Source organism: Colletotrichum karsti (genome assembly GCF_011947395.1).
Source record: "Colletotrichum karsti strain CkLH20 chromosome Unknown Scaffold11, whole genome shotgun sequence".
Taxonomy (NCBI): domain Eukaryota; kingdom Fungi; phylum Ascomycota; class Sordariomycetes; order Glomerellales; family Glomerellaceae; genus Colletotrichum; species Colletotrichum karsti.
The window spans coordinates 492,370-504,954 of NW_024065911.1; the positions used below are offsets into that span (position 1 = coordinate 492,370).

Here is a 12,585-nt window from a genome sequence, read left to right on the forward strand (position 1 = left end):
CTGTATTTGTTGGTCCAGAAGGTTATGCAGACCACACCCCGGAGGGCCTAAGACCCAGCCCTATAGGGTCCAGTCCTCTCAATAAAGTAGTTCTTAGACATCATGACTGTTGCTGCCCAAACACCAAGAGGTACAAGCAGAAGCACGAGTCAATCCGACCTAAACTTGAACCAGGTCCTCAATCCAGGAGCGGGGCCGAACGACTTTCTCGATGGTTATCACTCGTTGCCAATGCTAGGATGTCAATCCTTCCAGAGAACAACGAACAGGGCAAGGCAGTTGCTGTTTGATACTCTAAGCGTAACGCCTGCCTATTCGGGGCCCCTTACCTCTCTTCATATCAAGCTCTTCCGTGTCGCCAAGTTAGTCCATTACACAATAATTTCAAAGTCTTCTCGGCTCGCATGTTTGATGAGATGTTGAACATGGCTTTCTAGCAGGAACTTCATCCATGCCCGTTTTAATCCACCCACGCAAAGGCCCACCCGTGGTCGGACTCCCGTCCAAGATTGCACTGACGGGAGGGGGTCTTCGGACCCCGATCCCAGGCTTCACTGCAGCTTTAGAAAGGAGTCGATGCTGGTCGATCTCAAGACGATAATCCTACATGGACAGGGACCAGCATTCGAATATCACTGATGCCTACGAAGTACAGATTCCCAAGTAACTAGACAGGGAGTGAGGTAATTTGACCATCAGGCTGCCGCGGCAAGCCTAGCTATGTATGCCGTTGCAGGGTCTTGCGATTGGACAGAACACAGTTGTCTTGCTCAAGACCTGATGTCCTTCCCAGTGAAGGATTGCGCCAACTGTTGAGTATGGCACGCTTCTGCGCCAAGAAGGTGGAAAGTCCGACGGGCCTGTATGGGGTGGAGGTATCAAACAGCCGTTGCGTCTGAGGCAGATGCTACAGCATGTTTTAGCGCAGGATTTTGATCGACGCCAACTTTCCCCCGCCCCGACAATGTGTCCTGTCCCTATTTAGGGGCGTTATTCGACTCCAGCCAGGTCGAAACCGAGGAAGTAACTGCTACATGCTGCCACCGTGGGGAAGACTTAGGCCAGAAACGAGCAGGCCGGCCTCATGGGGTTTGCAGGCATCTCCTTCTAGCATGGCTAGGCAGCACCCGGAGGAATCCCAAGCAGCAAGAACATAATGATTCTTAGACTTATCGTCGGCGGCTTGTAATCTGCGCCACTTCCGGTTATGTGGGTTGCACACTGGCTCCTACTATGGGATCATCTTGTTGTTCGGTTTGTAGCTAGGAGAGCCCGTACTCATGAATTTTGCTACTATCGGCTGGAAGACCCCTGTACTTTAAGATCAGCTGCGCTGAGAAGCCACATTTTCCTTTGTATTTCATTTTCTTTGTTTTATGGAGTTAAACGAACATTATGGCTTCCTTTTAGTTGTATGCTGTTCTGACTGTTGTTTACAGCCACTGTTGTCATTCATGAGGATGTACTCCCAGTCAAGCAATCACTTCAAAGACTGTGACGCAATATCAAGTGCAGGCTTTTCCCTAGACAATAGATCAATTGAGGGAATTCAAGAGACTCTATCACGGATGCAGTTCGTTAAAGTAGTGAATGAAGCCCAGGAGTTCAGTTGTTTCCCTACATGCCAAACTCCACCTGTGACCTCATCTAATTCACTACCCTTACTACTGAGCTGAATCACTGAGAATGGGATTTTCTCAGACTCATAAAGACTTGAACGTGGCGTAGATGCTATTGTCTGTTGCTGGCATAGAAGACAGAAAACAAAACTCCAAAGTCACATCGCATTCCTTGGCATCACTCCAGCACTTCTCTAAACCCCGCCAATCTCCTCACCTTCTTCATGTCTCACTCTCACTCCTCAGCTGAGGCCTCTGCGTCTGTCAGAGAAATGTGCGAGTTCATCATCTGGGAGCATCATTGCAAGGTCCAAAGCTGCCAGAACATAACTATCATCAAAACTGAGACTATCCACCACAGCGGCCCTTCCGTCAACAACTCTACCAATAGTGACAACAAGCAGATCAAAGTATCACATTTCAGAGTGACTGGAGGAGAATGCAAAGTATGCGAACTGCAGAAGGAAATTGGACAACTCCGAGACGCTTTGGACCTGAGGGAGTGGGCCTCGGTTGAGCGAGATGACATGTGAGGATGAAACAAAAACCACCGCATCTAGTGAACATCTGAGGTATGAATGACCAATAAACAACTGAATTGGATTCGACGAAGGCAGGGTTAGTTTTCAGTTACAACCGCACAAGAATGAACTGGCAGTATTAGTTAGACAAAAAACAAGAACCAAGTGTCCTTGACACCAATGACCTACAGATTCGAGACACTTGTTTGTGTGATGAAGGTGCCGAAATTGGTTTGATTGGTGCTATTTACATTCGTACATCATTGTAGGTGCCTTCAAATCGAATCTCAAACTATTTACTTGAAGCTGAAACCTCACATAGTGCTGAATATCTTGCGTAATTGAACGCTTTGACAAGCTTCTGAGCTCACTGCAGGAACCAGAGCAGTTGAGAAGAGCGTTGGACTATGCTTTACCCCATTCTTACTTCTGGAGCTGAGACATCAGGGCCAGACCAGTGTGCAGGTCACGGGCCTTGAACTTGTGGGGAGCAGCCTCCTCAGTGCCAGTAAGAAGGTTAGTCGCCTTGCTGATCATGTCAACCACCTTCAGGATATCATCCTGGGTGACCGGGACTTCCTTCTTGGTCCAACCGAGCTCGGAGGGAAGACGCTCGTTTTCTGTGTGATTTGTCAGTATTGAACGAAAGATGATGATGTACCATGGCCAGCCAAGACTTACGGAAGAAGTACTCAACCAGTTGCTTCTGGACAGTGCCGGCGGTCATGTCTCCAAAGACAATGATGGGGGCAGCAACCTCGCCAAGACTGAAGTTCTCCACAGTGGCAGTGAAAGTGTAGTTGGGGTTGAAGGCTCTGGATGTGACCTGGCGGGCGATCTTGCTGTTGGCCAGCATCTTGGCGTCCATGATGTCGGCAGTCCAGTAGGCTCTGGACTCGTCGAAAACGGATTGGTTGAAGATGTGGTTGTTGCCAAAAGCAGCGTCGGTACGGCTTATCAATTCGTCAGATCCGTCTGTCTCTACAAGTCATATCGTAGATGGGTACTCACCTAAGACTAGCGTCATGCTCAAGGACGTTGTGGCGGTTGAGGTGATCCCTGGTTCAACGGTCAGACACGAAAGCTTTGCGCAAATTCAACATGAATGTTTCATACAGAGTGAAGAAAGTGGCATTAGGCTCTGGGTTGGCGATGGTAGCCATTTGGAACATGAGGGTTCCCAAAGACTCGTTGAAGTTGAGTCCCTGCTTCAGACCGTTGACAACAACCTCCTGAGTCAGGTTTCTGCCATCACGGTTGAGGAAGCCGTGGTTGGCGAGGGTGTTCATCATGGGGCAGGGGCCCCGAACTGCAAGTCATCAGTCCCCGGAAGTCAGGTAAGCATAATTAGGTCAACATACAGTCGTCGGGTCCAGCAGGGGCCCATTCGTTCTGTCGTCTGAAGTGAGGGTTGTTCAACAAGTTGGTGTTGCTCAACTCGGGTCTGGCCGAGGCCAGGACGGCGAAGCCAAGAGTCGCGGAGGCAGTAGAGAACTTCATTTTGAGTTTGTTAAGGTTGTAGTTAAGTTAGACGAGTCAAGAAACGAGTGAAAGATTGGATGATTGCTGTCTGGCATGTTTCTTTCCTGAACGGGATGTAGGATTCTTGTATTTATATTCGACGATGCCGAGAACACCGCTTCTCTCAACGAACCCCCTTTCCAACCACCACGTGGGTTTCACCTTGAGGTTACCACAGCCGCGACTGCTCCCCCCTTTCGTGGCCAATGCTAAATGAGAAGACGTCGATATCCGTAGATCATCCCATCTAGAATCTCGGTCTCGCTCTGCGATGAACCGTTCAATACTCCACGGGCATAACGCAACCAATGAGAGACGGTGTGATTACCATTCCGCATGGTTGTCTTTGCGGAGGCGGTGGATGGTTGCAGGCATTTGCGTCGCTATTCCCAGTGAAACGCGTGCCGGGAAGGCGTTGCCAAGCCACATCTGTACGCGGAAACATTTCATGCTACGTCATACCATCGCGAAACACAGCGTATACGCGGAACAAACATTATTTCTTCTTCTTTACAAAACCACATCAGAACCCATCTTCGTTCTACTCTGAATACGCGCGAATGCTGTAACATCGTGTTCAATTCTAGGACTTGATTGCGCCGGCATTGCGCTTGGTCTGGTACCGCCGTGCGACGGTTGTCAGGAGCTTCATCTCCTATCCAACGGGAGAGACATTTCATTTATGTTGACCCAATCAAGTCTGGCAAGTTTCAAATCCGACATCCTTGAATCCATGGCGATGTTCAAATAGCCTAATCCCCTCACCTTCAATTCTCCGAGCCCCGCTAACAAGGCGTTTTGCTGAGTTGTTCCATCTACAGACCACCCTATTGGTGAACGACACGTTGATTGCACGACAACCTGATCTCTCAAATCAAGCATAACACGACCCTGGCACTCCGCCCTTTCATCAGAACCCCAACCCCGACAGGCGAAAGTCGTCGTCAACCCGTGACGCCGTTGAACCAGTCAGATGCTCTCATCGCTCACCCGTGTCGCCCTCCCTGGAGCTAAGCCCAGTGCTAGCGCCAGCAGGCTCGACTGCCGCTGCCGGTAGTGTTACGCCGGCAATGCATTAGCGAGGCTCGACGCCGCAGTCTGCGGGCTTCGGTGGGAGTTGTGCGAGGCTGACTTAGACTGAGACGAGTGACAATGTGGCTGGTATAGTTCGTCTCGGGCTCGCTTTCGGGGTCGCTTTCGGTGTCCCGTCTTAGCCACCGGGCCGGGACGCTTGGCGGAGGCCGAGATACGCCACGGAGGGGTCCGCTCCGACCTCATGTTGCGGCGCTCCGTTCCGGGTGATTACTTGGCTCGCCGACGTCGTTGTCAAGGCCAGTGATAAGGCACAGCAAGACCAATCTCTGAGACCCATGGTATGGCCGCCGACCCCTATTACGCCGCACGATCACAGACGGAATTATCGGGGTTATCATCAAGGACCTCACCGAGTACCCATCGGTCTGGTCGAATTGGAGCACACGGTTCGCGCGGAGCACGCGGGGGTATCATCGCCACAACTCGCTGTTTATGCCGCATCACGAGATGGCAGTTGCAATGAAAGGTTCAGAAGGTCGATACCGTCCCATCAGTCGATGGTAAAGTCACCTTGATGCTGACAGCTAACGCACATGCAGGTAGACCGAGTGTGCCGCTACACGTGCTTCCCATACGATCCCACCACAAACGGAGTCGTGGAGTTCCTCGAAGGCATCTCGGTCATACCATAAGGCATACCCATTAGCCGTTTAGCATGACAGGACCGTTGAGAGCCACCCGAAAGCGAGGTACCTGAGGTGCTGGTATCATAATGAGGGAGAATAGTTGACTGGCGCATCTCGAAGGACGGAGTCAGTATCACTTCAAGGCCCGACCGGTCAAGACCTGGTCCTTGATACTAACTCAAGTTGCAGAAAGTCAGATGAATCGAACGCGAGTGAAGCGGCTTGCTCAACTTAGTCTACATGCAAGTGTGACTAGGGGACGACGTGGGCAACGAGAGGGGGAAGAGAGAATCCCCCAGCCCGAAGACCCCGACCCGATGCACAATATCCAAGGGACCAACATCGCTCTCTATCAAGGCTATGAACATCCAGTACTTTGAGCCATCTACACCTACAAGTCCTCGGGAAAACATCCAGATTGGCTGCAGCATCACACAGCCTCCCCCGAACCCATGTCTTCCGTAAACAAGATATGGCATATGAGGTCCGATCGAGCTCCCGAAGCACCGGGTAAGCAACACAAATCTCATTGCAATACTGCTCAATGCCTTTTGATCTCCGCTGTCGTGACGCGGCAGCAGGGTGGCAGACTCTGAGATCACTTTGTTGGATCCCACGGCCTCGAGACCATGATCCAAGCGGCATCGCTCACCCGTCATTGGCTTCGTCAGTCGAGGTCACGACACCAATGTAAGATGGACACAAGCTCACATCATATCGACATAACCGAAGCGGTGGCCTTCATGAACGACGTGACTAGATGGCAGTCACGACAGCTTACTCTGCCTGTAAGCCTCGAGATCACATGGAAGACAACAGTAAGCACCAGCAAAACTCGAACGGAACTCCGCCCATCTCCCGTGACCACCTCAAAGACTACCCAAAATAACATCTCACATCGAAACCAGACAAACGATCCAACCGGTAAACCCCGACACTCCAGCTCAATCCCACGATCCTCCATCCCCATCACCACCGCGTACTCCCGATTCTCAAAGCCCACGCGAACGGAATCCCACCCCGTGAACCGGAATCTCCCTTCTCCCCGCAAACCGCGAAACAAAAAGGAACAATAAGCCTGTCAAACGATCACCACCTCCTGTCTCGCCTCCCCCGGCCGGGTGTTTCCTCCCACTCTCCCGTTAGGGCTGTCCAAGCAAACCGCCCCCAAACTGCGGGTTCACAAGAACCGCTCGCTACCTCAGCCCGGGCCGCCGCCCACAACGCCCCCCGAACACTATGTTGATGACGACGACGTCCAATTTCTCCCAATCTCGATTCGGAACATCAGCCAAGACGACCCAAGATGCTGCGTCTCCTGGACCGACTCCGTATCCCGTGGACCGCAAGGCAGGACCTGCCTCCGAGGTCCGAATAGTGGATCCCGTCCCTTTGCTATCTCCATGTATGTACACAACGCCGTCCCCCGTCGAGCTCCGACCACCCTCCCCCTTCCCAGCCCAGCAGGCAAAAGCCATGTGAAAAGGAAGTCGTCTTTCAAGGTTGCCAACTCACCCCCTCCCATCGGAGATTATATTCACATCCCAGCCTAGGCAGTAATAACTACGGATCGTAAGGCACAACCTCCAGAGGTGGAAGAAGGGGGCGTGTGTCCCAAAGATTCAATATTCAATCAATCAATCTAGCACGAACCCGTCCCATAACGCCCACCCAAAACATAGCCCGCGTCTCTATGCCCCAGGATCAAGCCCTACCGCGGTACGAATATTGAAAAGCTCCTCTCAAGTTAACGAAAAAGAAGAGCCAAGACAAGACTCATCCCTATCGCACACTTCACAACTCCCCAGAGCTACCCCTAGCTCTTGCAAACCCGTATCCTGCAAAGGACAAACCCAGCCTCTCTCTGTACGAGCACTAGTCACGGCTAATCAAACAGTCGGATACTAGTATCGAGACATTCCACACTAACAAACGGCACTACTGCTTCACACTACACTACATCCGAGACGGACCTCCGTCCCCTCAACCCTACCGAAATACAAATCAACCCCCAATTCTTCTTCTCCCACCGGAGACACCTCCGACACTCAGACGCAAGGTTTCTTCCCTTTGCAGGCCCAAGAGGAATAAAACAGACTTCAATAGACGGCCGGGACGCGCAGACTTTGATTATCCCAGTGATCGACCAGACTAACAAGAGCAGAGAGAGAAGATCTCCACACCCACCTCACGTCCCCCAAAACCCAAAAACGCAATCGCGCAATCCGGGCTGCAGAAACGCAGGTGCCAACGGGTTCAATAGACTGCGAGCACGAGAGGGGGGAGAAACCGCGCTAGATTTCCAAGTTCCTGATGTAGCGCGAACATGACTTGACATGATACCCAGACGAGAGAGCTGCCGGCCCTGCCTGTACGAGACGAGACAGTCGTTCGCCCACCCCGAAACACACACACACGCACACACACGAACGGTACCGACGAAGGAACCTCGTGGCAAGATGAGATGGAGCCAATACTCTGGTGGAACTTGACTCTCTGTCCCTCTCTGTCTCTCTGCAAAGCCCTCGTGTGACCATGACCATGACCATGACCGTCCACGCAAGATGGGACGACGCGCGCAATCATGAGCCATGACTAAGTCGCCCGTCCGTTACGAACACTTGACAAAGCAAGATACGCTTCGTAAATAGCAACATATCCCGAATAGGATAACAACTTACAACCGCCGCCATGTCGAAGTCGCACCCGAGACCCAGAAAATGCACTCACCTTACTCATTAACACCGAGAGGGGACTTTACTCTTGCTGACATGTTGTCTGTCATGTCGTCTTGACTCCGGCCGGCGCTGGCTGGGGCGGGCCTTAATAACTCTCGGTTTATGCCGAAATATTGCATATCAAAAACAAGAAAACTCCTCTGCGAAACCCAGTCGGCGGCCTGCGGAACAGGCGTCCTGCTCCGGGGTTGAGGTGCGCCGGCCCTCTCTCTCCACTCCCCCCTTAACTACGATTCGCGTCGTGTCCCGAGCCGATCGCAATGACGACACTCTCTCTGCCCTTTTTTTTTTTACCTCTCGAGGTTCCACAGAGACAGACCACGCCGCTGCGGCGCCCCCATTTGGCCCCCTCGCCAAAAATTCTGCATATCCGGGCTGAAAGTGTCCAATATCTTCACGGAATGAATTCCGAATGCAGAGTTCGCGCTCGTGGGAGTCCTCTTTTGAGGCTTAGTACGGGACACCAAGTCAAGGTTTTTGATTGCCAGCCCTGCCGAGTTGGCTGGGAACGACATGTGTACCCCCAGCCTTATTACACGGGCGGTATCGCGCGTCTGGGGATAGCCTCTCTCCCTTCCCACTTAGAGAAATATACTGGACGGCTCGTCGACAGCGGGTACCCAGCAGACCCAACCTTTGACGAACATGAACCGTGAAAAAGCAACGTTGCTTGACTCTCTCTCTGTCTCTCTAAGCAATGACAGAAAAGAGAGATGACCTCGTTAATTGCACACCCCGCGACTCATGTCCCGTTGCGGTCATTCTTGCCTGTCTTGTGTGAACATGCTCATTCTCCCGGGCCCTGAAGCGAGGCTCCATGTCGTGTCGTCGTCGTCGACGGCACGGTATGGTAACCCCCAAATATTGAATGCGTTCGGTCATTGCCGCCGGCAACTGCGAGAAGGGCTGACTTTGGAATACTACCCTCCGTGATGACCAACGAATGCTCAGGAGATCGTGAATCGTAAAGACAAGACCATACCGCGTGGTATCGGCAGCCAGGGACAGGGAGCCAAAAAACAACAACAAGTCGAACTGAATTCGCGGGGCAGCGGGCGCAAAGAGCTGCTCAATCTGCGAACCTTCTTTCACTCATCTCGTGGCCGCCTTGATCAACCAAACACCCCCGGCCACCGCCCTTTTGGCACTGCAACCCGCTTTCTTACCACGCGATGCGATCGCCAGGGCCACGGCAGGGCTGTTTAGCGCCCTTTCCTCAATGCTCATGACCTGACCTGACCAGACCAGATCCAGAGCGCGGTCTCGTCAAAACGACTTGACTCTCACCGCACTTTGCACGTAGCCTTTGCCGTTGGCAACACCTCCCTCGGGCGGCATCGCGGCCAGGAATATCCCCCATTCGAGACGCGTGCAAGGTAGCAACGTTGGTAGCGATACCCACGAGAATGGGGCCCGAAGGTCACCCGTGCCGGCAATGGCTTCAGGGTGGAAGCCTGAACGAGCTGGACGGCGTGCCGCGCGACGCACGCACACCGAGGTTGTTGATGTGGAGGTAGTCAGTCAGTCAATCATCGTCTTCGTGGTGGTCGTCGTCGTCCAATCTGGACGCACGTTGCTGATGCCGGCACCCCTCGTGTCCTGGACGAGGTGCAGGCAAATCGAAACACAAACGGTTGCTGAAGAATGTGGAGCCCCCCATCTGGAAATCAGCAAAATGTCAGCTTCCAAAACCAAGAATAGTAGGGCCGAGATGATGGGCACTGCCATTGCTCACGAGGAACGAACAGCTAATACCGCACCGTAAGCCGCTGATCGCGTGGGATAAACGATAAACCAGACGAGGATGAAACGCTCTTTACGGACAGCTCCTTTTTCGTCCTACTGCTACGGTACGGTACGGCGCAATCCGTACTCGTCCTCGTAACATTCGGATGGGACTCCCCCCCCTTCGATGGCCCCCAAACTGTACAGAGTACAAATGTCCATCGCCCAGGGCGCAAACTCTAACAGAGTGCAAGACCCCTTGATGATCCATCCGTAATCCCGACCAGGAAGAGAGAGGTTGGGTTGATGATGGGGTTCATGGACATGGACCGAGAGAAGCTGCCTGGGACAGGGCGACGAGGCAAACTGGGCGCCGCACACACACCCCAAGGTATCAACGAACCGAACCAGTCAAGATTTCACCGATTGATTGCCTCTTGCCCTGGACGGGTTCTTCCATGGGTCAGCTGTTAGGTACTGGCCGAGAGGAACGCCCCCCCTCCCCGGCAAGAAACCCTTTGTAATAACGAATCTGCCTGTCTATATCGCAGGGTCGAAACCGCGGGTGGCTGACGTGCCAGTGACGTTGGGAAGGAAAAAGGCAGATCTGACAGCGGTCGAATCGACGCATGTGGTGAATTAGTTCGCGATGCGATCCCGTGAAGCTTCGGGCCTGCATGAAGAGATTGGAACGGTGGGAAGAACCCCGAAAGCAACGCCGTCTGTTCGGCAGCTGTTTTTGGACCAGACCAGTCGTCGATCGAGCAGCACCGACGTGTGGTAGCGATAGGGCCGTCGTCTCTGAAGCTCCCTGATCAATCATTGTGTAATATTTGAATACTCATCAGATATCAGTGCCGTGTAAGTCCGTCGCCCTTTTTCGCATATTTTCGCGAGGAAATCGGACTCGTGGACAAGCTAACGACCATACTATTGCAAGCCACCGTCCGAGTGAACCCCGAACACAGCAAAAAGTGGTCGCCGATTACGATATCTTCGCGTCTTTCGAGAAGACGTGCTAGTTTAGTTAGAACCACTGGTTCCCGCTCACCCGACGCTCGCCGGTCGGCCTGCGTACTCGAGTGTTCTTCTCCTGCGCAGTCAGATGCCGAGCCGCGTCCAGAGATGGGTTCCTAGCCCGAAAGGGCTCTTTTACCTGATCCGCCTTACGGCGTGCCGTGTGTGACATATTCCCAACTGAAGGGATAGCGTGCTGCCCTAGCGGCAGACGGACCCTTGGCACCGCGTTCCCAAGTACTCAAGTATCCTGTGGCCGGTAGGGCGGAAAGTGCGGGATCATGATCAGCGTGGTTTCGGTCACCCGCGCTCTTCCTGAACGAGAGGCCATCCCCGTCTTCTCGATTCTTGACCTCGGTACGCCGGGGGGACTAGCCTTGTAGGTATTCAGGTGGAGGTCGACACGAAAGAAAAAAAGACTAGGAGAGCCCTACCTGGCGTTGTAGGGAGGGAGTCCAAGGAGGGAGAAAATAGGGGAGTTTTGCGATTAGCGCATAGTAAAGGGCCGATCCCCTGGTCATCTTCGTTGGGGGCAGCAATCCAGCGATCAAACCGCCTCGAGGCAGTGACATCGTCGGTTTTTTTGGTCGTGGTTGGTGGTTGGCGTGTTAGACGAGCCTAGCGGTTGCGAAATGGGGAAACTGAACCTTCTTCTCGCTGCTTCGTCTGATGAGCGTCCATCGATGCCAGTATGAACCTATTTGCCCTGGTTCTCTCGTCCCGTCTTTGTCCCAGGTGGGAGTCCTGCCGAGATTGAACTCAAAAACAAGCACATGAAACTGTCTCTCTGCCAGCGGTTTTTCCTTTCGAACTTGCTTGCCAGCCAGCCAGAGAGACACCGCCAAAAGACTCAATATGACTCGTCCTAGGCTCCCCCCTCGCCAAAACCCTACCCTCCTCCTGGACATTGCTTTTGCACTGCCACAATCGCCGGTTGATCCAATATCGAAACTCTGAGCAGGGTCTCCACAAACAAGGCCGGTCGGACGGGGGAGGAGGGGCGGCCCTCTTGATGCCAATCTCCCTAAAACGGGGGCGTCGCGGGATTTTAGCGTCCAGTAGGAAGGGGGCAGACCTCAGAGTTGGGGTCGTTAGGGCTCCGGCAGTCGAGACGCCCGGAGACGGGATTCCAAGAGAGCAATTCCTCCGGCCGGGGCAACGCGGGCATTGGTTGCCGTCGCCGAACGCGTGCGCGCCCACAAGGGACGTTCACTTCGGGCCAGGGGTGGCACGCCGTTTGCCTTTGGAGAAGATACTTCATGAGTCCATACCGAACCCAATGCCGTGAGGGTGGTATTAGAGTCTGCCAGGAGCGTCCTCCGTACTCTGGGCTCCTGTCAGGAACCGCCATGCTGACCCGAGTGCCTGGTCTTACAAGTTTGTACGGTCAAGATTGCTTGAATGGTTGCCCCCGAAGACTTACTCGGACGTGCTCCGGCCGCCACCCTCTCTGATGACCGCGCAGGAAGATAGATGACGCTTCGTCGGTGACAGTCAAGCACCAAAGAACCCGCGAAAAAGCACGCAGGAACCAGTCATGTTGCAAGTTGATCCAGACTGGCATGCGTCGTTGCAGTCGCGCCGATGAGAGGGTTCCATCCCGGGTGTTACGGCTCCGGCATGGCTGATCGCTGGGCGCAGCTCGTTTGGACCGGAGATCTCAGGGGCCCGCCCGGCACAGGTGTATTCGCGGTGTACTTGGTCCGTCTCCTGTGTTATCGAG

The 12,585-nt window shown here is 53.4% G+C and overlaps 1 protein-coding gene across 1 annotated transcript; it reads right to left on the reverse strand.

Annotated features, from left to right (window-relative positions):
• Positions 1 to 2,563: 2,563 nt before the first annotated feature.
• CkaCkLH20_04268 (uncharacterized protein) lies at positions 2,564 to 3,640 on the reverse strand (the record flags this gene model as incomplete). The annotated part of the gene is made up of 5 exons (XM_038886987.1): positions 2,564 to 2,760; positions 2,822 to 3,093; positions 3,152 to 3,199; positions 3,257 to 3,449; positions 3,502 to 3,640. The coding sequence occupies 5 exons, from the start codon at positions 3,638 to 3,640 to the stop codon at positions 2,564 to 2,566; spliced, it is 849 nt and encodes a 282-aa protein (XP_038747691.1).
• Positions 3,641 to 12,585: the final 8,945 nt, after the last annotated feature.